Source organism: Saccopteryx leptura, chromosome 3 (assembly GCF_036850995.1).
Source record: "Saccopteryx leptura isolate mSacLep1 chromosome 3, mSacLep1_pri_phased_curated, whole genome shotgun sequence".
NCBI lineage: Eukaryota > Metazoa > Chordata > Mammalia > Chiroptera > Emballonuridae > Saccopteryx > Saccopteryx leptura.
In genome coordinates this window covers 269823021-269848708 of record NC_089505.1, presented here as the reverse complement: position 1 = coordinate 269848708, position 25688 = coordinate 269823021, and the positions used below count along the sequence as shown (strand labels likewise).

The 25688-nt window shown below is 40.1% G+C and overlaps 2 protein-coding genes across 4 annotated transcripts in view; one reads left to right on the top strand and one right to left on the bottom strand.

Moving 5' to 3' along the window:
• Window positions 1-24365, top strand: MSH6 (mutS homolog 6). 3 transcript variants are annotated; one of them, XM_066378317.1, is made up of 10 exons: window positions 1-350; window positions 10597-10799; window positions 12891-13057; window positions 14515-17056; window positions 20602-20870; window positions 22614-22731; window positions 22982-23071; window positions 23633-23787; window positions 23890-24089; window positions 24192-24365. In XM_066378317.1, exons 1-10 carry the CDS (start codon window positions 91-93, stop codon window positions 24271-24273), a joined length of 4086 nt encoding a protein of 1361 aa, XP_066234414.1. In that variant the 5' UTR covers window positions 1-90; the 3' UTR covers window positions 24274-24365. The 3 variants fall into 3 exon arrangements, with proteins under 3 accessions (XP_066234414.1, XP_066234415.1, XP_066234416.1); XM_066378318.1 differs by having other exon boundaries at window positions 33-178; XM_066378319.1 differs by having other exon boundaries at window positions 37-178; window positions 10600-10799.
• The window catches only part of FBXO11 (F-box protein 11), a 91764-nt gene continuing 90407 nt past the window's right edge, over window positions 24332-25688 (bottom strand). Inside the window, exon 23 of the mRNA XM_066378320.1 lies at window positions 24332-25658. Coding sequence (XP_066234417.1) covers window positions 25529-25658 — 130 coding nt within the window. The 3' untranslated portion in view covers window positions 24332-25528. The remainder of the gene's footprint in view (window positions 25659-25688) is intronic.

Genomic DNA, 25688 nt, shown 5'->3' with positions numbered 1-25688 from the left:
GATTTCCCGCCAGCAGACGCCGCGCGGTCGGTGGTGGGCAGTGCTAGTCGCTGGGTCCGATAGAGCGGTTGGGCCTTGTCGTCTGTCGCTATGTCGCGACAGAGCACGCTGTACAGCTTCTTCCCCAAGTCTCCAGCGGCGCTGAATAATGCGAACAAGGACCCGATCAAGGCCTCAGGTGGAGGCCGCACCGCCGCTGCCACCGGGGCCTCCCCTTCCTCCAGCGGGGATGCGGCCTGGAGTGAGGACGGGCCTAGTCCTGGGCCCTTGGCGAACTCTGCGTCGCTGGCCGAAGCGAGGAACCTCAACGGAGGGTTGCGGAGGTCGACGGGACCTGCGGTGCCCTCCAGGTAGCGGGGTGGGGGTGGGGGGTCGAAGGCGGGGGCAAAGGGAAGGGACGCGGGAAGGCCGGGCCATGGAGGCTCGCCCTGGGCGACTGGGGTGTGTGTGTGTGATCAGGCCTTGGGCTCGGGGGAGCTGGGGCTGCACACTTGGCTTGAGGGAGTGTCGGGGCTGAGTTTGTAGCATTGGGGGCTTTAGATTGCAAACAAGGTAGGAGGAAATAGGCTGCAGGAGGAAGGGGGGAGGGCAGACGCACGGAGTTGGGAGGGGGGGGAGCTGCATTCAGCTGGGTTGTCGGGCAGGGTAGAGAGGGAGGCAAAATGGTTCGGGTACGGGGAAGAATGGGGAGATGGGAGCACGGGGGGTGGGGCAGAAAGAGAACGGAGGTTTGCACGCTCCTGGAAGAGGAAGGGGTGTTGCCTGCCCCGGGCGAGGGGGAGGGGTGGCGGGAAAAAGCAGTGCCTGCGGGAGGATGAAAGCTGGTATCCTGGAGGGAGTGGATGCCAGGACAAGGTTCCTCCTTCAAACCTGGGATAGTGAACTAGGGCTCCAATAGGTATTCAGGGAACTCACTTTATGTTTGGATATGTGGAGGCGGTGCGCCCTCGGCCTGGGTTTTTTGTGTTGTGCGGGAGTTCAGAGTGGGATGGATCTCTGAGAGCGCCGGGGGTGTGTCACACCGCATAAACCAGGGGGCCTGATTGGTCCGGGTGAGGATTGCGAGTGCAGGGGCTGGCGGAGCAGAAAATGCTCGGATCTGCCTGGGTTATCCCTCAGGTAGATATAGCATGTACACCAAAATAAGTGAAAATTTGAGACCGTTAATTTTGACACACGTGAATATTATATCGAGTTGAAGAAAATCATATATTATGAAATAGCGCATCATCTGTTGACGGTTCCGCGGGCGGATAGGGCTCCTTATTTTTTCGGAGTTGAGAGTGACTCCCTACGTACTTTATTTGGCTTTGAGCAGGGATGTACGAACGTGATTGTGGGGAAACCTGCCTGGAAGTGTACTGTTTTCTGGGCAGTTAAGTGCTGTTCCAGGTCTTGGCTGCCTTTTTGTCAGAGTAGAGGGTGACATTTTGAAAACCTTGCATTTGTTGTATTAGGCACAAAGTGTAATGGTAGCCGTTTGGAAGGATGAAGAAATAGAGGTCCAGAAAATAGAAAGAATGCTAAGATCAGAGAGCTGGTTAGTGGTCCTGAGGAGTTGATTTGAAATGTCTGAGTTTTAGGTGTGTTACAGATTTTTCAAAGCCTAAATGTAATTATAGTGTTATCCTCATTTCAGCAACCCTTTCAGGCCGTTTAGATAGTTTTGTAAAGAGTAACACGATATGCCTCCCCAGATTATGCCTCTCTGGCATAAAAATTATTTTGAGCTATTATTATTGAGAAACAAGACATTAGAAAAACTCTTAAAACTGTCAAGTTACTCCTGTACATGAAATTTCCATTTGTAAGGGTGTCTCTTTCTCTACCAGTAAGAGAGGGATGACTAAATTACTAGAAATAATGGAGAAAGCACTGACTTTAATATGCATAACAACCTTACCCTTGTTAACTGTTTTCCTGGTAACCTCCCAAAACTGCCCCTACATCTTTCCTTTGTCTTTAGCTGCAGGTGATATTTGAGGCAGTGATTTGGGCTGTCTCAGAGTTAAATCAGTTTTCCTTAGTATTTCTCTTGTATGCAGGAGGCATTTGTGTTAATAGATTTTTGTTTGCTTTACTCTTTTTTATAAAGATTTTACTTATTTTATGGAGGGGGGCAAGAAGTATCAACTTATAGTTGCTTCAGTTTAGTTCATTGATTGCTTATTGTTTGTGCAAGGATAGAGGGGAAAATATTTTTCCTTCCCTACCTATATGCATCCTCTGTAACAGTCTATTTTTTATGGTGAGAGAAACGTGAGTTGATTTTTTCTGCATCCATGCTAAACAGACACATTTATTGTTGTTTTAGGTATTGAGTAGGAAGTATATACTATTTGGCTTTTTATTATATATTTTCAGATAATAGAAAGTTTATTTAGAAGGTACAGAGGTTGTAGAAGTGAGCTAGTTGGGCCGCACAGGCTCAGAAAACAAGTTGCAGAGGCAGAAGAAGGGACTCTTGGAGCTTAGGAGAGAGAAAGGCAAAGGTAACACACTTGGGTGGGGGAAGAAAAGACATGGGGGTGCTTTGGAGAGGGAGAAAAGACACTTTGTTTTTGAGGTCTGATCTCTGAAGACCTGTGAAGTCAAGAACAATGTAAAAGCATAGCTCTTGATCTCCTACTATGGGGACCATTTACAGAGGATTTGAGAAAGATGAGCATTTGATACTAGGCTTCCAAAGAAATTCTCCAGTATATAGCTTGGGCCTTCATCCAGCAAATGTTCATGTACCTACTTTTCCAGGCACGGTATTAAGCATTATGGATCCTCAATATAACAGTGAACAGAACAAGCAAAAAGGCAGTAATAGAGCAGGAGCAGAGTGTATGAGTTCTGTGTATTTTGGGAGGAGAAGGGGTATGGTCAGGGTAGGCTTACAACTCTCTAGGCTGAGACCCAGGGGGCATCTAGGAGTCAGCCAGGCATAGTGAGGGTGCGGAGGTGGTGTTAGGAAGTTAAGTCAGGAAGAGGAAGGTCCTGCAAATTCTGACTAGAAAGAAGAGAGCCTAAGATGGAAGCCTTGGTGGAGGTTTTCAGGGATCCAGTCATGAACAGGCTGATGGACCAAAAAGACATTTTGACTTTTCTTGAGGATCAGTGGAAAGCTTTAAAAGACATTGAGTATCTCCCTCCCCCCATTTGATTAATTTTAAAAAGGACTGTTTATTGATCTGAGAGAGAGAAGAAAAAGAGAGAAAGCGAGAAGCATCAACTTGTAGTAGTTGCTTTCCGCATGTGCCTTGACCAAGCAAGCCTGGGGTTTCAAACCGGTGACCTCAGCATTCCAGGTTGATGCTTTATCTATTGTGTCACCACAGGTCAGGCAAATTATTGATAATTTATTTTTCATAATCTCATTTTGGTAACTTGATTATGGGTAATGAGGATAGTAAAAATCTTAGTATATGCCCCTGTCCCCACTTAGACAAGAAATGGTACATCAGACCTGACAAGTTTTGAGTCTTTAGTTAAGGTAACGATCTGCCCTAGTAGTAGGTGCCTTTCCTGAGAATTTTCATACAGTTAAACATTTATAATATTTTGTTCCAAGTTATGTCACACTAAATAATATATTTTTTGACAGAGTCAGAGAGAGGGAGAGATAGGGTCAGACAGACAGGAAGGGAGAGAGATGAGAAGCTTGAATTCTTCATTGTGGCTCCTTAGTTGTTCATTGATTATTTTCTCTAAAAAAAAGGTAGATAGCTGCCCTGGCCAGATAGCTTTGATCAGAGTATCATCCCAAAGCACAGAGGTTGTTGGTTCGATCTTTACAGTATATTACAGTAACAGATCAATGTTTGTTTTCTTTCCGTTCCTCTTTCTAAAATCAGTAAGTTAAGAAAAAACATTTAAAGAAGTAAACAGCAAAATGTTGATTATAAATTTGGGGCACAATCAGTAATGGACACCAAGGTTATGGAATAAAGAGAAAACAAAATGTGATTAAATTTTTTTCCCCATTGATTTGAGAGAAAGGGAAAGGGAGGAGGAGAACCATTAACTTGTTTCACTTGATTGTTCCATTTAGTTGTATATTCATTGACTACTTCTGTAACTGCAACCTCTGATTCTGGGTCAGCGCTTTATCCGCTGAGCTACCCAGCCAAAGCCAAAAATAATATGATTTTTAAAGCAAAAATTTAAAAGATCTGTTTAATGTATATTTAGCATCACTAAGCCATTTCTTATTTTTGGTTGTATGAAGGTTTTCACATTTCTCTTTTTATCACTGTCTTTAAAATTCTAATATCAGACATTTAAGATCTATTACAGTTGTAAAGTTATAATTGAATACATAAGTATGTCAAGATAATTCCAATATTTATTTTGGTGTTTCAGCTTGGGGCTTTTAGGAAGAGCCAATGTATTTCACGTTGTAATTAATATAATACTTAGATGTAAGGTGACTTTGGCTTAAATATTTTCATATTGGATTTACATTGCATGGGGCTAGATGACCCTTGTTAATATTAACACAGTCTTAGTTATATGAAAAGAGGGAGATGTTAAGATTGTCAGAAAATATAGCCAAATATTAAAATACAGTAAGATTATTGTGTGACTTAAACAGTTTGAAGTAAGCGAGTTATATTGTCCATGTGATTTTTATAAGATTGCTTGGCTCTTAAAAGGACAAATGTATGAAAGATAATAATTACAGCACATTCCAACTGTCATCCCATGTTTACATTATATTTGCATGTTTTTAAATAAAATATTTAGTGTAGGTAGGAAAATCTGAATATTTGCATGGATTTATTCCTTTTATTTTTGTCTTTGGAAACTGCATATCTTCCAGAGATAAAAATCTTAAATTGCCTTTAAAGAATTAAAGTCTGTACACAAAAACTAATAGAGTAAAAATTTCTTTGTTGACATTAAGAAAACTTGAGAAATGTTTACAATTTTTAGTCTTACTACAATACATTTTATTATCTGCTCATTTATCTTTTTAGCTTGAAGCCAGTGTTTGCTAGGCCAGAATTTTTAGTTACTTTTTCTTAACAGCCTTTTAGCATTGGAGGAACCATGACTATTACTATATTTTTTAGGCTTAGCATTTTATAATGTATTGCGAATTCTTAACAGCAGAGAAGTTTAGTTATGTGTAAGAGTCTTTAGACAGTTATATTTAGGGTAAGGTGATGTTGAAAGACAAAATTTTTGCTTAAGCAGTTCAGTTTATAACATTTTAGGTTTATAGATGAATTAATTTTAAACTTATGATTAATTTTTTACAGTTTTTCTCTAGTGGTGATGTACACTTGCCTTTCAAATAAACTTAAAGACATTAAATCTTTGAAAGGGAATCTTTTCTAATCATTTCTGAGATTTTTTTTTTTTTTTTTTTTACGGAGTCAGAGAGAGGGATAGATAGGGACAGAGAGATGAGAAGCATCAATCATCGGTTTTCTTTGTGACACCTTAGTTGTTCATTGATTGCTTTCTCATATGTGCCTTGACTGTGGGCCTTCAGCAGACTGAGTAACCCCTTGCTCGAGCCAGTGACCTTGAGTCCAAGCTGGTGAGTTTTGCTCAAACCAGATGAGCCCGTTCTCAAGCTGGCAACCTCGGGATCTCCAACCTGGGTCCTCTGCATCCCAGTCCGACGCTCTATCCACTGCGCCACCGCCTGGTCAGGCATTTGAGACCTTTGAACACTGTTTTACAATTTTTACTATATTTGTAGAAAAGAGTTTTAACCTAATAGTAAGTAGTCTTAGAAAGCTCAAGTTACTTACTTTGGGATAAAACTAGAATGATTATTGGTGTTAAAACAGCACTATTTTATTAAATAGTACAATTTTAGATATATAGAAATCATAATTTTCCCCCACCTGTCTTTTGGGTCTCAGAAACTTGAGTTACTCTTAACTGAAGATAGAGAGGAACTTTCAGGAGGCAGGTGTGGCCATCACACATTTTTTTGCTCAAAACTTTAGATCTATTCCCTTAGTTTCCTTGGGAGTCCCTAATAGGACTTAGATTCCTGCAGGTGCTATGTTGCCTCATACCAGGCAAAATAGAACTTCCCTGGATTTGGGGCATCTTGCTCCCCTGAACTTCAGAGTATAACACCAAGATGTGTGTTCTTATCAGAGTCTCTGATGCACTAACTCTGTCTTGAGAATTTGAAACCTTTTTTTCTTTTTTTGACAGAGAGGTACAGATAGGGACAGACAGACAGGAAGGGAGAGAGATGAGAAGCATCAATTCTTTGTTGCTGCACCTTAGTCATTGATTGCTTTCTCATATGTGCCTTGACTGGGGGGCTACAGCAGAGCAAGTGACCCTTTGCTCAAGCCAGCGACCATGGGGTCATGTCTGATCCTGCACTCAAGCTGGTGACCTTGGGTTTTCGAATCTGGGTCCTGTGTCCCCGATTGACACTCTTTCCACTGTGCACCACTGCACCCCACCGCCTGGTCAGGCGAGAGAATTTAAACCTTTTATAGACATATATATATATAATGAAACACGCTGCTCACAAAAATTAGGGGATATTTCAAAATGAATATGAAGTGATAAAATATTCCCTAATTTTAGTGAGCAGTATAGCAGGTGTCCAGTTGAGCCCTTCTTTAATTCTTTTTTATTTTTTTATTTTTATTTTTTGTACTTTTCTGAAGCTGGAAACGGGGAGAGACAGTCAGACAGACTCCCGCATGCGCCTGACCGGGATCCACCCGGCACGCCCACCAGGGGCAACGCTCTGCCCACCAGGGGGCATCGCTCTGCCGCAACCAGAGCCACTCTAGCGCCTGGGGCAGAGGCCAAGGAGCCATCCCCAGTGCCCGGGCCATCTTTGCTCCAATGGAGCCTTGCTGCGGGAGGGGAAGAGAGAGACAGAGAGGAAGGAGAGGAAGCGGGGGTGGAGAAGCAAATGGGCGCTTCTCCTATGTGCCCTGGCCGGAAATCGAACCCGGGTCCCCCGCACGCCAGGCCGACGCTCTACCGCTGAGCCAACCAGCCAGGGCCCCCTTCTTTAATTCTTAAGAACTATAATTCAGTTCACACAGGCAACAAAAATAGTTTTCAGTTTTACAAACCAAGACTACTTTGTAAACTTCAATACTGGTCAGTCTCAGGGCTCATCTAGAGAGATTTACTAATTTCAGTACACAGAGGAAGAACTGCCCCAAACTGGTCAGTGATGCATTAAGGCTTCTCTGTTTACACACCAGAACCTTAGTTTAGTCTCCATTTCGAAAGGGATTTAATTGCCTTAAATAAGGGCAGCCAGACTTGACATATGGTTATCTCTATTAGTCCCCCGTCAGGAAAATCTGCCTTGGCTAACACAATTTGAAGCCTGATGTCTCAAGACTATACGGCCAGAAATAAGTTTCCTTGACATAATGTATAATTTGCTCTGTTTGGCGAATCTTTGTAAATTTAGACTAAGAACAGAGTAAGAATCTTTGTGTGTTTATATAGACAAAGGTTATTTCCCTCCTTTAGTAGCAGAAGTAAAAATAACAGCTTCGGGGTATTCTCAAATACTTAGGTATATAAAAAGCTGTGATTTTCTGATATCAGTATGATGGTTTTTGTGGTTAAATGATGACAGGCCTGAGTTGAGGGAAAACCTGCTTGACAGTAGGGAGGCTTGTAAACAAACCATTCTGCACAGTGGTGCGGGTCTTTGTCTCCTGTTAATTAATGGATATATTAGTAAAGGAAGAAGCTATATATTATAAGTTTGAATTGTGCAGGCAGATCTTCATGTTTGAAGATAGCCTTTATGGTGAGTTTGATGGCAATGTTTACAAACTTGTACAGGTTGCTACAGATACCTATAAATTGAGAAAAGATATGTACTATATAAAGTCCTTTGAGACAAGCAGCAGATGAAGTCATGCTCTGATTCTTGTTTCTTTTATAATTGTCTAGGCTAGGGGTTTCTATGCTCACATATTTAAGAAGGGAATACTTAGTTCACGATTGGATCTGAATAAAGTGGCCTCAGTTGACTAATGGTCACTATTCTAAACTGTCCAAAATACTGTTTTTGTAATGTACTTACTTGAGTAGCTATTCAGTGAAAAAAGCTTTAAGCAGGCTTAGAAAAATCTTGGTATATACCGTATTTCCCCATGTATAAGATGCACCCTTTCATGAAAAATTTGGGGTCTAAAACTGGCTCTTATTATACAGTGGCTGTAGATTTTTTTTTACAGTTGGCATTTCCTGCTTTTTCACATTTGTTGTCTTTGCGCTCATTGTTTTGTACTTGTTATCGTTATATTACGGTAGGTTATGTTTTCCCATGTTCTGCCCAGAAATGGCTCAGAAAGGATTTTCATTCAATGCTGAATTCAAGTTAAAAGTGATCCAGTTTGCAAAAGTGAGTGGAAATTGTGCTGCTGAATGTGAGTTTGGTCCTCCTCCAACTGAGAAATCAATCCAGGACTGGCTACAGGAATAAGAAACCCTACTGAAATCGCCACGGCAGAAGAAGGCAGGAGAGGCAAGTCAGCAGAATGGCCTGATTTAGAGAGAACTGAAGATAGGGATTGAAGAGCAAAGGGCAATTGGAAGTCCTGTGTCTACAAAGATGGTTCAGCATGAGACAAGAATTACTGAAGAAAAGTTACTGATTTCAGCCTGACCAGGCGGTGGCGCAGTGGATAGAGCGTTGGACTGGGATGCGGAGGACCCAGGTTCGAGACCCTGAGGTCACCAGCTTGAGCGCAGGCTCCTCTGGTGTGAGCAAAGCTCACCAGCTTGGACCCAAGGTCGCTGGCTTGAGCAAGGGGTTACTTGGTCTGCTGAAGCCCCACAGTCAAGGCACATATGAGAAAGCAGTCAATGAACAACTAAGGTGTTGCAACGAAAAACTGATGATTGACGCTTCTCATCTCTCTCCGTTCCTGTCTGTCTGTCCCTATCTATCCCTCTCTCTAACTCACTCACTCTGTAAAAAAAAGGAAAAAAAGAAAAAGTTACTGATTTCAAAGGAGGACACAATTGGTGCTTCAGGTTCATGAAACAGAATGGACTAAGCATGCATACATGCATCAGACTTGCTCAAAAGATGCCTGAAAGCTATGAGCAAGAAGGTCCTTGAATTTAGGTGTGTCTTATACATGGGAGCCTCTTATAAATGAGGAAATACAGTAGTATTTGAGCAGGGTTTATCGGGTTTGTGGCTCCTTCATCACTGAGGGACTCTCTAATCTGTTAGCTAGATTCTTCTCTCTCTTCCCCTCCTCCCCTCTTTTCCTCTCTGTTTCTCAGGAAGCCTTCAGGACTAAATCAGTTTTTATAAAGATTGAATCTATTTTGATTCTGTAGGCTTATGTACTCACTATTTTGGGCACTTATCTGTTGACTTGAGCTTTTCCATAAAGCTAGTTTTTTAGTAGGAGATGGGTAGTGTATAGTATGCTATGTAGCTTTGTACTTTTTGGAATATAGAGAGCTTAACTGGAGAGCACTAGGAAATTCTAATTATGTAGTATTTAATATAATTAGCAAACTACATAGTTATGTTTGTTATTTTATTAATAAATACTGTGGGTTAGATCCACTTCCTGATACATATCATATTATAGTATGAGTGTGATTGGAGAGCAATGTACATTTGTGTGTATACCTTTTCCTACCATCAATATTCTACTAGAATTTTGCCAGTTTTTAACTTTGAAATGCTCTGCCTGGTGTGTGGTGGCGCAGTGGATAAAGCGTCAACCTGGAATGCTGGGGTTGCTGGTTCAAAACCCTGGGCTTGCCTATTCAAGGCAAATACAGGAAGCAACTACTGAGTTGATGTTTCCCATTTCTCTCTCTCTCTCTCCCCCCCCTGTCCGTCTCCGTCTCTCCCTCCCTCTCTCCTTCCTTCCCTCTCTTCCTTCCTTTCTCTCTTCCTGCTTCTCCTTCAACTAAAAGTCAATAAATAAAATAAACAAAAAGCTTTGAAAGGTTCTGAAAAAGCTTCTCATGTTAATACCAGAATTCATTATATTTTTGTTCATCTTACATATTGCGGTATGCTTATTTTTTAAAAATATTTTATTAATGTTTTACAGGGCTAGAAGTGTCAACTCATAGTTGTTTCTCTTTAGTTGTTCATTGGTCGCTTGTTGTATGTGCCTTGACCAGGCAAGCCCAGGGCTTCGAACTGGTGACCTTAGTAATTCCAGGTTGACTATCCACTGTGCCACCACAGGCCAGGCAATATTTGCTTATATTTGAAAAAATGACTTGAGCCCTTACAGGGTAGCAGTTGGTTAGAGCATTGTCCCAATATGCCAGGGTTGCAGGTTTGATCCCCAGTCAGGGCACATACAAAAATTAACCAATGAATGCATAAATAAGTGGAACAACAAATCTATGTTTCTTTCTCTCCTCCCCTATCTCCCCCCTTCCTCTTTCTCTAAAATAAATAAAAATTTAAAAATTTTGAAAATCTTACTTAAAAAATTATTAGTTCTAGAATTTCTGGGCTTGAATTAATATTAATACTAGAAGACTTCAGAGGAGTCTTTAACAATACCTTCCTTGGAATTCTTTATTCATAGGTAATTACCTTTAATGCAACTGAACCAAATATTGACCAAGTTATTTATTTCCTTTTGGCAGCAGTTCTTGTGACTTCTCACCAGGTGATTTGGTTTGGGCCAAGATGGAGGGTTACCCCTGGTGGCCTTGCCTGGTTTACAACCACCCTTTTGATGGAACATACATTCGTGAAAAAGGGAAGTCTGCACGAGTTCATGTACAGTTTTTTGATGACAGCCCAACAAGGGGCTGGGTTAGCAGAAGGCTATTAAAGCCATATACAGGTAAGCGAGTTACTTTGCAGAGTCTGTGTGTGTGATATGAAAATGAGAGGGCCCATGCACAGGAGTGTAAGTGTCAGCATCTCCTATACAGTGAAATTACGTGTATTTTACTTCAGCAAATTGTAGGAGTGGTGGGGTGCAAGCTTTAGCATGGGAAAAGGACAAGAAGCATCTGTCTTCAAATAACTTGTTGTATGGAGTGGCATTTTTGTGTCCTTTGAGTGACTACAGCAATATTATCCCCTTAAAGGAAAAATGATTTAATAGTTGGATCTCGTGATTTGGACCAAAATACCAAATTCATACACAAAAAGGGTAAATTATACAGTGTGCCCATCTTAAAGGATCAAAAAGAAAGGCCATGCAATCAGGCTACATAGCATATAAATAAATTAATGCCATTCTCGAACATATGAAGGGAGATGTATGCTTACCTAGCCTGCAAAATTGTCACCTATGATGCACACACCTGAGTTCACTTTCACATCAAACTAATAGAACTTTAACTTTGTCTTCCCGGGTCAAGTTTTATTTATCACAGCTACTAGCAGAATACGATAATATGTGTAGCTTCACTAGGATTTAGGTGCGTGTACCCTGTCAATTTCTTGAATTATGTAGTACATGTACAGTATGATTGCATAATATAATGACTATACACTCAATTATGAACAAGTCATTATCCTTATGAGACTTTCCAGGCTAAGACATTGTTGAACTCAATGTTTTAGAATCAGAACAAGGGTCAGTCAGTTCCCTAGAAATATCTGGGAAACATGCCTTTTGGTCATAATGCTCATCCTGTAGGGTATGGAGGGCACACTGAAGAAAGTTAAGTCTACATGGAAATCAGACATGCAGGATGGAATGATGATAATCACGAAATTTTGGTTCTATCTTCACTAAGAGATCTAATACTGTAGTTTTCATTTGTGTTGTCATTTCTAAAAGTCACCTCTGTGCAGTAGAGCTTTTTGTTCTTTAAATTTCCAAATTGTTTCAAAACATATATGAATAAAGAAGCAGAGGCACATGGATTAAAAAAACAATAGGCTTTTTTTTGGAGAGGCAGTCCTTAGAATTCTAGAGTTTTGTATCAGGTTTTTGGGAATGATGCCATTAGATAGGTATGTGTGTGTGGGAGGGGGTGAGTACAGTGCAATAAGCACTTTGGGAAAAGTTCAGACCTGTTCTCCAAATGATTTTACTAGTTGCAGTTTGCAGTTTTATTTTAGGCAGCTTATACAAGTTGCTAAATCCATGAAACTTTAGGATGTCTTACTACATAGTTTTAGTATAGAGAAAGAATGAAATAAAATGTGAAATTTGGATCTGGTAAATTTAGACAGATTCAGGTTTCTTTTCCAATTATAGTTCTATTTGGGCAGAAGAAAACAGACATTCCTAGTTATGACTCCTGGAAAAGAATGAAACAATTTTGTACCATTAGAGCAGTGATCTGCATCTAACCTACTCAGTGGATAGAGGTGTCATAAAATATTACAGCTTTTTAAAATGAAATAAAGGAATAGTTACTGTAGAGCACTGCTACTGTTTGAAAAAAATTAACATATTTAAAGTCGGAACTGGGTTACCCTCTCTAAATATTAGGGTCCCTTACATATGGTTATTTAAAAATAAATCCTTACTGCCTTGGGGATAACTTATTTTTAATACTATATTTTAGCTTTATTTAACTGACAGTTTAGTCTCTGCCTTCCTAAAGTAAGTTTTGTTTTTTTTTAAAAAAAGGGTCTTAAAATAAACCCTTTGACATCTCATGCTTCACCTGAAGAGATATATATGCCTTACCTACATGTTGAGGGCTACAGTCCCAAATGATTAGAAGAGATACTAAGTGATTCTGGGTGATGCAAGTTCAAGGAGGTAAAATAGGTCATTGCAGTTCCACTGGTAGTTTTACCCTGAAGATTCCTTCCTTGTGGCTTTATTGATCTATCTATACTCATTAAAATAATGGGATATTAAAAATTATACTTGATTACTGTTATTCTTACTCATTTGGGCAAGTGTTGTAGGTTGAACCAACCTTCCAGCCAACAGTTCTTATTTATAAATATATATTTTTAGGTTCAAAATCAAAGGAAGCCCAGAAAGGAGGTCATTTTTACAGTGCAAAGCCTGAAATACTGAGAGCAATGCAACATGCAGATGAAGCCTTGAATAAAGATAAGATTAAGAGGCTTGAATTGGCAGTGTGTGATGAGCCCTCAGAACCAGAGGAGGAAGAAACGGAGGTGAGACATTGCAGTTATTTTTGCTAGGAAAGTGATGGGGAGGAAGGGGGGGGGCATATTAAAGTGATAATTCTCTTACTTTACATCTGTATATACTTGACTACTCACGCACACATTCCTTTTTTTTTTTTCTTTAATTACTGATTTTAGAGAGAGAGGAAGGGGGGTGGAGAGAGAAACATTGATTTGTTGTTCCACATTCATGCATTCAGGGGTTGAGTGTTATATGTGCCTCAGCTGGCAATCCAACTCACAACCCTGGCGTAGTGGCATGATATTCCAATGACTGAGCTACCTACCCAGTCAGGGTTATACACATGCTTCTATACTTCCCTGGATTGTAGGTTAAATTAGATTACATAGAGTCCCTGCAGCCTAGCACCCCATTTTATTTAAGTTCTCAAACCTGTTGGAAGAGAGCTAGGACGGGAGAGACATAGTAATAAAATTGGTCTTGGTGTCTGATAGTAAGCTTAGGAAATTAATTATCCATTTTTATGCTCTAATTCTTGTATTTTGGATTAATAAGAGCAAAGGTTGAGTAACCTTCAAATGTTGATAATGGTCACTATTTCAGTGAATTAAATCACATTAAGGAAATAAACAAATTTGTTCATTTCAAACATTTTCTAATTTAGTAAATTAATGAGGTATGTGCTTAAAAGAGATTAATCTCTAAGCTTCATTTTTATGTTTTAATCTATTGTCTTATATGGGAAGGAATAGGCAAATTAATATAATGGGTATTTTAAGAGAAGTAAAAGAAAAAAGTTTCTAATTTTGAGGCTGAGACCAGAGAGTCATAACCTTAGTCAGGTTTAGAAGTGGATGGTAACTGCAGAGATCATTTAGCCTTATACTTGGGAGATAGATCCATTATAAGTAGGTGTGCCTTGACCAAGAAGATAGTTGGTTTGTCCGCGCAAGGACTAGAATTGTTATAGATTAACTGCTTTATTATACTAAAGAATATATAAAACAGTAAATTCCATGATATATTTGTCTGTAGAAGAGAAGTAACCCTGGAAGATAACAGGGAGATTTAAAGATTTTATTTCTACAGCTATGACTTAATGAATATACATCATGATATATTTGTCTGTAGAAGAGAAGTAACCCTGGAAGATAACAGGGAGATTTAAAGATTTTATTTCTACAGCTATGACTTAATGAATATACATCACCTACAGGTATTTGTAATGTATGGTCATGCTTTATCACTATAGTAGATTGAACTGTCATGACAGGATCACTTAATCTTGTTTGTAGTGTGATACGTATTTTAATGTTAAATGAAACTGAAATTGATACTCCTTGAGAAAGAAAATTCTCATTTGGAAGATTGGTTTTTCTCTTGGTATATGAAATCTCAGCATATTGAGAGAGATTCCACAGCAATACGTACTATAATTTTCCAAATTTGCTCTGTTTTTAAGTATTCTTTTCTTGCTGACCAGGTAAGCGCAACTTATGCATCAGATAAGGGTGAAGAAGATAATGAAATTGAGAGTGAAGAGGAAGTGCGGCCGAAAGTGCAAGGATCTAGGCGAAGCAGCCGCCAAATTAAAAAACGGAGAGTCATATCAGACTCTGAGAGTGACATCGGTGGCTCTGATGTGGAATTCAAGCCAGATGCTAAGGAGGAAGGAAGCAGTGATGAGATAAGCAGTGGAGTGGGGGACAGTGATAATGAAGGTCTGTACAGCTCTGTCAAAGTTGCTCCAAAGCGGAAGAGAATGGTGACTGGTAATGGCTCTCTCAAAAGGAAAAGTTCAAGGAAGGAAATGCCCTCAGTTACCAAACGAGCAACAGGCATTTCATCAGAAACCAGGAGTGCCTTGTGTGCTTTCTCTGCTCCTCAAAATTCTGAATCTCAAGGCCACATTAGTGGAGGATGCGATGATAATCGCCCCACTGTCTGGTATCACGAAACTTTAGAATGGCTTAAGGAGGAAAAAAGAAGAGATATAAACAGGAGGCGACCTGATCATCCTGATTTTGATGCATCTACACTCTTTGTGCCTGAGGATTTCCTTAATTCCTGTACTCCTGGGATGAGAAAGTGGTGGCAGATTAAGTCTCAGAACTTTGATCTTGTCATATTTTATAAGGTGGGAAAGTTCTATGAGCTGTACCACATGGATGCTCTTACTGGAGTCAGTGAGCTAGGACTGGTATTCATGAGAGGCACCTGGGCCCATTCTGGATTCCCTGAAATTGCATTTGGCCGATACTCAGATTCTCTGGTCCAGAAGGGCTATAAAGTAGCACGAGTAGAACAGACTGAGACCCCGGAAATGATGGAGGCAAGATGCCGAAAGATGGCACATATATCTAAGCATGATAAAGTGGTGAGAAGAGAGATTTGTAGGGTCATTACAAAGGGTACACAGACATACAGTGTGCTGGAAGGTGACCCCTCTGAGAACTTCAGTAAGTATCTCCTTAGCCTCAAAGAAAAAGAGGAAGATACGTCTGGCCACACGCGAGTATATGGTGTATGCTTTGTTGATGCCTCACTGGGAAAGTTTTTCATAGGTCAGTTTTCAGATGATCGCCATTGTTCCAGGTTTAGAACTCTAGTAGCACATTATCCACCAGTACAAGTCTTGTTTGAGAAAGGAAATCTTTCAACAGAAACTAAGATGATTCTGAAAGGTTCATTATCCTCTTCTCTTCAGGAATGTCTGATACCAGGCTCTCAGTTTTGGGATGCAGCCAAAACTTTGAGAACTCTCCTTGAAGAAGGATATTTTAAAGAAAAGTTAAATGAGGACAATGGGGTGATATTACCCCAAGTGCTTAAAAGTATGACTTCAGAGTCTGATTCTATTGGATTAACACCAGGAGAGAAAAGTGAATTGGCCCTCTCTGCTCTTGGTGGTTGTGTCTTCTACCTCAAAAAATGCCTTATTGATCAGGAGCTTTTATCAATGGCTAATTTTGAAGAATATATTCCCTTGGATTCTGACATGGTCAGTGCTACAAGACCTGGTGCTGTTTTTTCTAAAGCCAGTCAACGAATGGTGCTAGATTCTGTGACATTAAACAACTTGGAGATTTTTCTGAATGGAACAAATGGTTCTACTGAAGGTACCCTAATAGAGAAAATTGATACTTGCCATACTCCTTTTGGTAAGCGGCTCCTAAAGCAGTGGCTGTGTGCCCCACTGTGTAACCCTTTTGCTGTCAATGATCGTCTAGATGCTATTGAAGACCTAATGGCTGTGCCTGACAAAATCACTGAGCTTGTAGAACTTTTAAAGAAGCTTCCAGACCTTGAGAGACTACTGAGTAAAATTCATAATGTGGGGTCTCCCTTGAAGAGCCAGAACCACCCAGATAGCAGGGCTATAATGTATGAAGAAACTACATACAGCAAAAAAAAGATTATTGATTTTCTTTCTGCTCTGGAAGGATTTAAAGTCCTATGTAAAATTATAGAGATTATGGAAGAAGTCATTGATGGCTTTACGTCTAAAATCCTTAAACAAGTCATAACTCTGCAGACCAAAAATCCTGAAGGCCGTTTTCCTGATTTAACTATAGAACTAAACCGATGGGATACAGCCTTTGACCATGAAAAGGCTCGAAAGACTGGACTGATTACTCCCAAACCAGGATTTGACTCTGATTATGACCAAGCTCTTGCTGACATAAGAGAAAATGAGCAGAGCCTCTTGGAATACTTAGAGAAACAGCGTAGTCGAATTGGCTGTAGGACAATAGTCTATTGGGGTATTGGTAGGAACCGTTACCAGTTGGAAATTCCAGAGAATTTCATCACCCATAATTTGCCAGAAGAATATGAGTTGAAATCCACCAAGAAGGGCTGTAAACGATACTGGACCAAAACCATTGAGAAGAAACTGGCTAATCTGATAAATGCTGAAGAACGGAGAGATGTATCACTGAAGGACTGCATGCGGCGACTATTCTATAACTTTGATAAAAATTACAAGAACTGGCAGGCTGCAGTAGAGTGCATTGCAGTGTTGGGTAAGACTTTATCAATAAGCTTGTTCCTAAGGCTTAGGTAATGTCCTGTGTCCCAGTTTTGCATTAAGATTTAAAATCATTGGAGAGTACCCATTGGTGTATATCCCTAAACACAAGTAACAAGTTTATATATATATATATTTTGATAAGTATAAAATATACTTGCTCCCTCATGAGGCAAAATGACTAGGTTGCCCATAGTCATGTAAGTTGTTCACTGGAAATTTTTAATTATTAGTAGCCTCTGGCCTTCTTCCAGTCTTAAATTAAGATATTGCCTGACTGGTGGTGGCACAATGGATTGAGCATTGGCCTGGGGCACTGAGGGCCCCATTTTGAAACCCAAAGTTGTCAGAGTGCTGGATCATCAGCTTGATTCCAAGGTTTCTGGCTTGAGCAAGGGGTCACTGGTTCAGCTTAAGGTGACTCCCCCAATCAAGGCACATGTGAGAAGCCAAATCAATAAACAACTATAGCGAAGCAACTGAATTGATATTTCTCATCTCTCTTCCCCCTCTCCCCTTCCTTTCTCAAAAATCAAACTTTTTTAGGCCCTGGCCGGTAGCTCAGTGGCAGAGTGTCGGCCTGGCGTGCGGGAGTCCCGGGTTCGATTCCCAGCCAGGGCACACAGGAGAAGCGCCCATCTGCTTCTCCACCCCTCCCCCTCTCCTTCCTCTCTGTCTCTCTCTTCCCCTCCCGCAGCCAAGGCTCCATTGGAGCAAAAGATGGCCGGGTGCTGGAGATGGCTCCATGGCCTCTGCCTCAGGCGCTAGACTGGCTCTGGTCGCAACAGCAACGCCCCGGATGGGCAGAGCATTGCCCCCTGGTGGGCGTGCCGGGTGGATCCTAGTCGGGCGCATGCAGGAGTCTTGTCTGACTGCTTCCCCGTTTCCAGCTTCAGAAAAAATACAAAAAAAAAAATCAAACTTTTTTAGATTGTTTTAGTTTTAGAGAGTGACAGGGAGGGAGAAGTATCAAACATAGTTGCTTCACTTTGTTGATTGATTACTTTTCCTTTGTGCCTTGACTGGACAAACCCAAGGTTTCTAACTGGTTACCTCAGCATTCCAGGTTGACACTGTCTACTCTGCCACCAAAGGCCAGGAGAAAAGTGTATTTTCTATTAAAATAGTAATTGAGCCCTGGCCAGTTGACTCAGTGGTAGAGTGTCGGCCTGGTGTGCAGGAGTCCTGGGTTCGATTCCCGGCCAGGGCACACAGGAGAAGCGCCCATCTGCTCTCCACCCCTCCCCCTCTCCTTCCTCTCTCTCTTCCCCTCCCACAGCCAAGGCTCCATCAGAGCAGGGTTGGCCCGGGCGCTGAGGATGGCTCCATGGCCTCTGCCTCAGGTGCTAGAATGGCTCTGGTTGCAACAGAGTGACCCCCCCAAATGGGCAGAGCATCGCCCCCTGGTGGGCATGCCAGGTGGATCCTGGTCAGGCGCATGCGGGAGTCTGTCTGACTGCCTCCCCGTTTCCAACTTCAGAAAGATACAGAAAAAGAAAAAAAAAGTAATTAAAAGATAAATGTATTTTTATTAATTCTTCTATTAGAGCACGGGTCTCAAACTCGCGGCCCGCAGACTAATCCACGAAGTTCAAAATATTTTGGATAAAATTAAGTAAGCCTAGGGGCCTACTTGTATTTTTCATTTCTCTCTAGCATCCTAGCTAGATATTAGCTTAGTTAACAGCAGTTGTGATGCGAACTACAGTTTCTGGTCGTTTTGTGACACTGAGTAAACTGCATGTACGATTGTGCTTGTTGTACTGATTTTTTTTTTGTTTTCAACTGCAGTGAGAAAAGTGTTGCGTAACAGTTGCCTTTTGTAGACCTAGTGCGGCCCGCCGAATGGCTGTGATCTTGCTCTGTGGCCCACATGCTGAGTTGAGTTTGAGACCCCTGTATTAGAGGAAGGGACATAGTGAGACAGTCTCTGCAACTCCCACCTGGGGCCAAAGCTTGAAAAATGGAGCTTTCCTCAGCGCCTGAGGCTGACACTTGAAGAACCGATTTAGCCACTGTTTGTGAAGAAAGGGGGGGGTGGTGGTGCCCTGACCAGGAATCGAACCTGGGACTTCACAGGCCCAGCCAATGCTCTATCATTGAGCCAACTGACTAGGGCTGATAAATGTATTTTTTTTTTTTTTCATACTCCCGCAAACGCCCGACCGGGATCCACCCGGCATGCCCACCAGGGGGCGATGCTTTGCCCCTCTGGGGCGTCCAGAGCCATTCTAGTGCCTGAGGCAGAGGCCACGGAGTCATCCCCAGCGCCCGGGCCATCTTTGCTCCAGTGGAGCCTCGCTGCGGGAGGGGAAGAAGAGAGAGAGAGAGAGAGAGAGAGGAAGGAGAGGGGGAGGGGAAGAGAGAGAGGAAGGAGAGGGGGAGGGGTGGAGAAGCAAATGGGCGCCTCTCCTGTGTGCCCTGGCCGGGAATCAAACCCGGGACTCCTGCATGCCAGGCCGACGCTCTACCGCTGAGCCAACTGGCCAGGGCCGATAAATGTATTTTTAATGAGACAATTTCCAATTGGAGTTTTAGTATTTGATGAATACTATTTTTAATCTGTTTTTTGTGTTGCGCTAATTTAAAACTGTCCTTTGACCCATCACTTAATTTTAGTATTTTCATAACCTGCAATTTTGAATTTCAGTGAATCTTTATTTATATTTATTATTTAAAAAATATTTATTGATTTTATTGAGAGAGGAAAAGAGAGAGAGAGAGAGAGAGAGAGAGAGAGATAGGAACATTGATCTGTTCCATATGTGCCCTGACCAGAAATCGAACTGGCAGCATCTGCACTTTGGAGCAATGCTCTACCAACCAAGCTATCCTGCCAGGGCTCAGTAAATTTTTACATTACTGTTTTAAAAGATTTTAATCTTTTTTTTTTTAGCCCCAAATGTTATTCTCTAATTTTGTAACATTTTCAGCTTCATAATTTTTTTTTTAATATTGCATGGCCAACTTATTTTGAGCCTTTTTTCTTCTATAGTTTAAGTTTTTTGTTTTAAAAATACATGGCCACACTTTACCCAAATTTATAACACAATTGTGATCTGAACCAACTGTCTGGTTTAGAATAGCATCCTTTTTTATTGTGTGCCACCTTTTTTCCTTAAGCCAGTCCAATTTAAAACAGTTTGGTGGGTATATTAAAAATCCTCCTTTGGCACAGGTGTTCAAAGTTGGTGTGAATTTATTTTCCTCTTAAGATTGTGCCTATTGTCAGAATGTTATGCTTTTCTAAGGAAATGTTAGTTTCAGCGTTACAAATTCTGTAATGAAGCCACATATATAACATTTAAAGAATACTTAGGTTAATGACTCATTTATTATTAATGAAAGTGCTGTATTGTGCAGTTAGTGATAATGATGTCCCTAAGCTAGAATGCCTACTGTTTCTGTCTAAAAAGAAAGTAGAATGCATCACTCTACTATAAAAGCATTTTTGGTAAACATTTTATAGATGTTGGGTCTTCACGATTATCAGGTAATCTCAAAAATTATGAAACCTCACTTTTATTTTCTTGTTAACAGATGTCTTATTGTGCCTGGCTAACTACAGTAGAGGGGGTGATGGTCCTATGTGTCGTCCAGTAATTCTATTACCAAAGGAAGATACTCCTGTCTTCTTAGACCTTAAAGGATCACGCCACCCCTGCATTACAAAGACTTTTTTTGGAGATGACTTTATTCCTAATGACATTCTAATAGGCTGTGAGGAGGAAGAGGAGGAAAATGGGAACGCTTACTGTGTTCTTGTTACTGGACCTAATATGGGGGGCAAGTCCACACTCATGAGACAGGTAAACTGTCAAGGTTTTGTTACAGAAAGGTATTTCTAACAGTTTAAGAATGAATATTACATATTTAGGCCCTTTTTCAATAGTGCATGAATTACACAGAATTACATCAATGACTTAAGGAATCAAAGGGACTCCCTTGTGTTGTAAAATTGAGAATTGTATTTTTCTCATCAGTCAACTATCTGCCTGATGTTAAGGAAAGACTATTAAAAAGGCGAGGGAGGTTTTAGGTCATGATTTCTTTTTTTCTTTTGTGAGAGGGAGAGATGAGAGGTATCAACTCATAGTTGCTTCACTTTAGTTCATTGATTGCTTCTCATATGTGCCTTGACTAGGGAGCTAAAGCCCAGCCAGCAACCTTGAGATCATGTTGATTCTACACTCAAGTTGGCAACCTTGGACCTCAGCATCGCAGGTCAATGCTCTACCAGGGGTAGTCAAACTTTTTATAAAAACCGTCCACTTTTGCAGTGCTGGTCAACCTGGTCCCTACCGCCCACCAGCTTTCATGGTAGGCCAAACAGGGCGCCCTTTGGTTGCTTACTGCACTAGTGGGCTTTCCAGCTTTCATGGTGGGCCAGTGGCCTGATCTGTGGTGGCTCAGTGGATAAGGCGTCAACCTGGAAACACTGAGGTTGCCGGTTCAAAACCCTGGGCTTGCCTGGTCAAGGCACATATGGGAGTTGATGCTTCCAGCTCCTCCTTTCTCTCTCTCTCCTCTCTAAAAATGAATAAATAAAAAATAAAAAAATTAAAGTATTTTAAGGTGAAGAGATGAGAAAACGAGAGGCTTTTGACATGGTGGGCCAAACAAGGCACCGCCCACCATGAAAGCTGAAACACCCACTATTGGGCGGGACCAGGTTGACCAGCACTGCAAAAGTGGGCGGTTTTTATAAAAAGTTTGACTACCACTGCGTAGCCACTGAGCCACCATCAGTCAGACAGTTCATGATTTCTTTATAAGCTTTTTCATATGAATTCATTTCCTCTGAATATAGATGTATTCATAATAAAATTATGCAAATGTTAAGATTTATTCTTCAGTTAGACTCATTTGCAGTAACTCATACAAAGAACCATGGCAGACTTAGAAAAACAGATAAAATTTGTGACCCTAGTGACCCTAGTAATTGTTGGTAACTACTTTTTAGGAAGACAAGAAATACATTTTTGTTTTCTCTTTATACCGGAGATTTGCGTACATTTTTAAAAGGGTTGTAGAAAAAACAAATTGACAAAGACAATGAGGCCTTGACGGAAATGTTTGCTGACCCTCCTTGCTCTCCTGTACTGTATACTTAATATACACTAGATAAGCTAGCAGGCAGTACAGTGGTTTTCAATGAATTTGTGTGTCATCTATGTGCTAATCGTGTATTCCAATTTTAGTATGTGTTGTGGAAGCAAGCACTTCTTTGCTCTAGGTGACTTGTTGATTTTTTTAAGCAATCAGCAAAAATGGACAGGGAGGACTCCATCCTCTGAAATATGTCCATTTGGTCTGGAATTGGTTCTAGGTATCAGTAGTTTAAAGATCTCCCAAGTGATCCTATTGTGTCATTAGGATTGTGAAGGCTTCATTTTTTTTTAAAGCAGTGACTACATAATGGTTCTTCAGAAAGATTAATGTTTGCTTGACTTATTGTCTGGCTTGTGTATAATTACAGACATATATCTCTGTGGATACCTATGATGTTCTTAATACCAGTCATAAAATACCTTTTTCTCCTTTATTCACAGGCTGGCCTATTAGCTGTAATGGCCCAGATGGGTTGTTATGTACCTGCTGAAGTATGTAGGCTCACACCAATTGATAGAGTATTTACTAGACTTGGTGCTTCAGACAGAATAATGTCAGGTGAGGGTTTTCTGCATAAGGCTTTATTATTTGATGTCTGAGTGTGTGTGTGTGTTGTGAAGCTGATGACTTTCAGGCATTTGAAAACATGCAATTCTTAATATACTATTAAGTAATCTCTTAATGGGATTTAACCTTTAGTACCACTAGGCAGCTCATGACAGATTCAAAAATGAACCTAAAAGATGAATTTACTGTTGTAATAGGATTTGAAAAATGATCACCCATTTGTGATTTTTCATTTTTAAAGGTGAAAGTACATTTTTTGTTGAATTGAGTGAAACTGCCAGTATACTTACACATGCAACAGCACATTCCCTGGTGCTTGTGGATGAATTAGGTAAGATGTTAAAACTTCCCTTTATTTAAAAAAAAGAATATATTAACGGACTCATCTTTGTGCCATGAATTCAGTTGGAGATAATGTGAAAAGTCTTTGATTTTTAAATTTCTTAATGCTATTCAAATTTAGTTGCTATAATATGGGGTAGGGATAATGAGACCATTATGGAGAATTAACAGGAAGTTTCTGAAGATCAGTAGTACTTGAACAGTACTCTAAAAAAGAAATGCACTCCCAATTCTAAGGGCTAAGCAGGCCTACTTGGCTAAACAAGGCCTTACAGAATAAAGATTTTACTTGTTGATTTTTAGAGAGAGGATAGAGAAAGGCAGGGGAAGGGAACCATTACTTTGTATTAGTTGCTTCTCATATGTGCCTTAACCTGGGCAAGCCTGGGGTTCTGAACCGGTGACCTCAGCATTCCAGGTTGCCTCTCTATACACTGAGCTACCACAGGTCAGGCCAAAATACTTTGATGTTACTGTTATATCCTGTTTTTGTGTTGGGGTTTTCCTTTTTTGGGAATATATATAATTTATGTATGTTTTACTTTTACAGGAAGAGGTACTGCAACATTTGATGGGACAGCAATAGCAAGTGCAGTTGTTAAAGAACTTTCTGAGAACATAAAGTGTCGTACATTGTTTTCTACTCACTACTATTCGTTAGTTGAAGATTATTCTCAAAATATTGCAGTGCGCCTAGGACACATGGTATGTGTAGACTACTTATTCAGAAGTTGTTTTGGTTTTTGAGAGAACCAACTAGGTATTTCCATTGTTAGTACATGAATAACTAATATTTCTCATTTTTAGGCCTGCATGGTAGAAAATGAATGTGAAGATCCCAGCCAAGAGACTATTACCTTCCTTTATAAATTCATTAAGGGAGCTTGTCCTAAAAGCTATGGCTTTAATGCAGCAAGGCTTGCTAATCTTCCAGAGGAGGTTATTCAAAAGGGACATAGAAAAGCAAGAGAATTTGAGAAGATGACTCATTCACTCCGATTATTTCGGTAATTATAATTGGATATTATTTTATCATGCAGCTGACCTTATTAAAATAGCAAAGGGGTATGGATAAATGTGAAATAAAACCTTTTCTTTTTAATTTTAAGGAAAGTTTTCCTGGCTAGTGAAAGGTCGCCTATAGATGCTAAAGCTGTCCATAAATTGCTGACTTCAACTGAGGAATTATAGACTACATCAGAAGCCTTGAGTTGACTTTTTTTGACAAAGGTGGTAAATTCAGACAACATTATGATCTAATAAACTTTATTTTTTAAAAATGACCATTTTTCCATTTCTTTCTAGGAAATTAAACCCTTTTAATTCTTATCTACCTTCTACATAATGGTTATTGAATACTTCACAATATATTAAGTCTAGATGTTATGGTACATGCATACACTTTCAGGCTGTTTATACCCACTGTCACCAATACACATAAATGAGGGAGGGGAGCTATGAAACTGTATAGGGCTGTATATATACTTGTCTCAGCTTAATGCAGGAAATTGTTTTAATTTCCAGCAGTTTGTCTAAACTGTTCAAAAAAAAACTATGAACAGAGTTCAAATACAGGACTGTTTTGAAGAGACTTTCTAAAGTGTACTTTAAAACATAGTAGTTTTTACCTTTCACAAAACTGAGTAACAAGAATACTTTTGTTTTACAGTGCATCCCTTCCTAGGAAGTCTCATTAAAACACTCACTTTTCTAGGGGTAATTTTGAATGCTGCACAGGAAAGGGAAGGAAATAATAGTCTTTAACTTTTCTTAAAGGATACCAGAAACATTGCTGGATATAATTTAAGATTAGTGTTTTCTCTTTCATAGAAAGAACGTACATACTGGGACATGAGTACAGTTACAGCAAGTCTAGGTGTGCTAACAAAACGGCACATTCAAGTACAGTAAGATTTTGCTTGAAATTAAAAAACAAAACTACATGAGATTAAAGCATTAAAATCATATTTCTCAATCTGAATACATGTTAAAAAAAATCAAAAGAAATGCAGAAGTGCTAGCTCACATTTTTTACCATATTACAAAAAGCAATCGGTACCCATGTCCATAAAGGCAGCAACAAAGCTGCTTGTCTATTGAAGAGAGTACTACTGCAATAAATTGGACTGCATTCAATGCTAGTTGTAAAAACACCAGCTTTTTTTCAGAAGTTGGTATCTGTACAAAATTGCAGCTTATTTTCTTCACTTCTGTCCCTTCAAAAAGTCTTTACACAGTAATGCTAAAACACCCAGCTTTGAGATCCTGAGTCAATATATTGCCACTTTCTTTTTGGTAGCTTGAGCTTCATAGTGTCAACTGACCTTGTGTATCCATTTTTAATACAGTCTCTTCCTGTAGCATGGGCAAATATTTTAAATCTTCTTCCAAAAATGATTTAAGTTATGATGTTAGAATGGCAGAACTTTTTCTTTAGGGAAGGAATTCAGTTGTGCTGCAATGTATTAGATTCTATAGGTGGAGCAGAGTCATATAGTGTATCTGTATCATGTGTAGGCTCACCAGCTAATGTACAAGGATTAGACAATGTTCCAGCGCCACAGTCACAGAAAAACCTAAAGCGAAATGAAAACCCAAAAATTAGG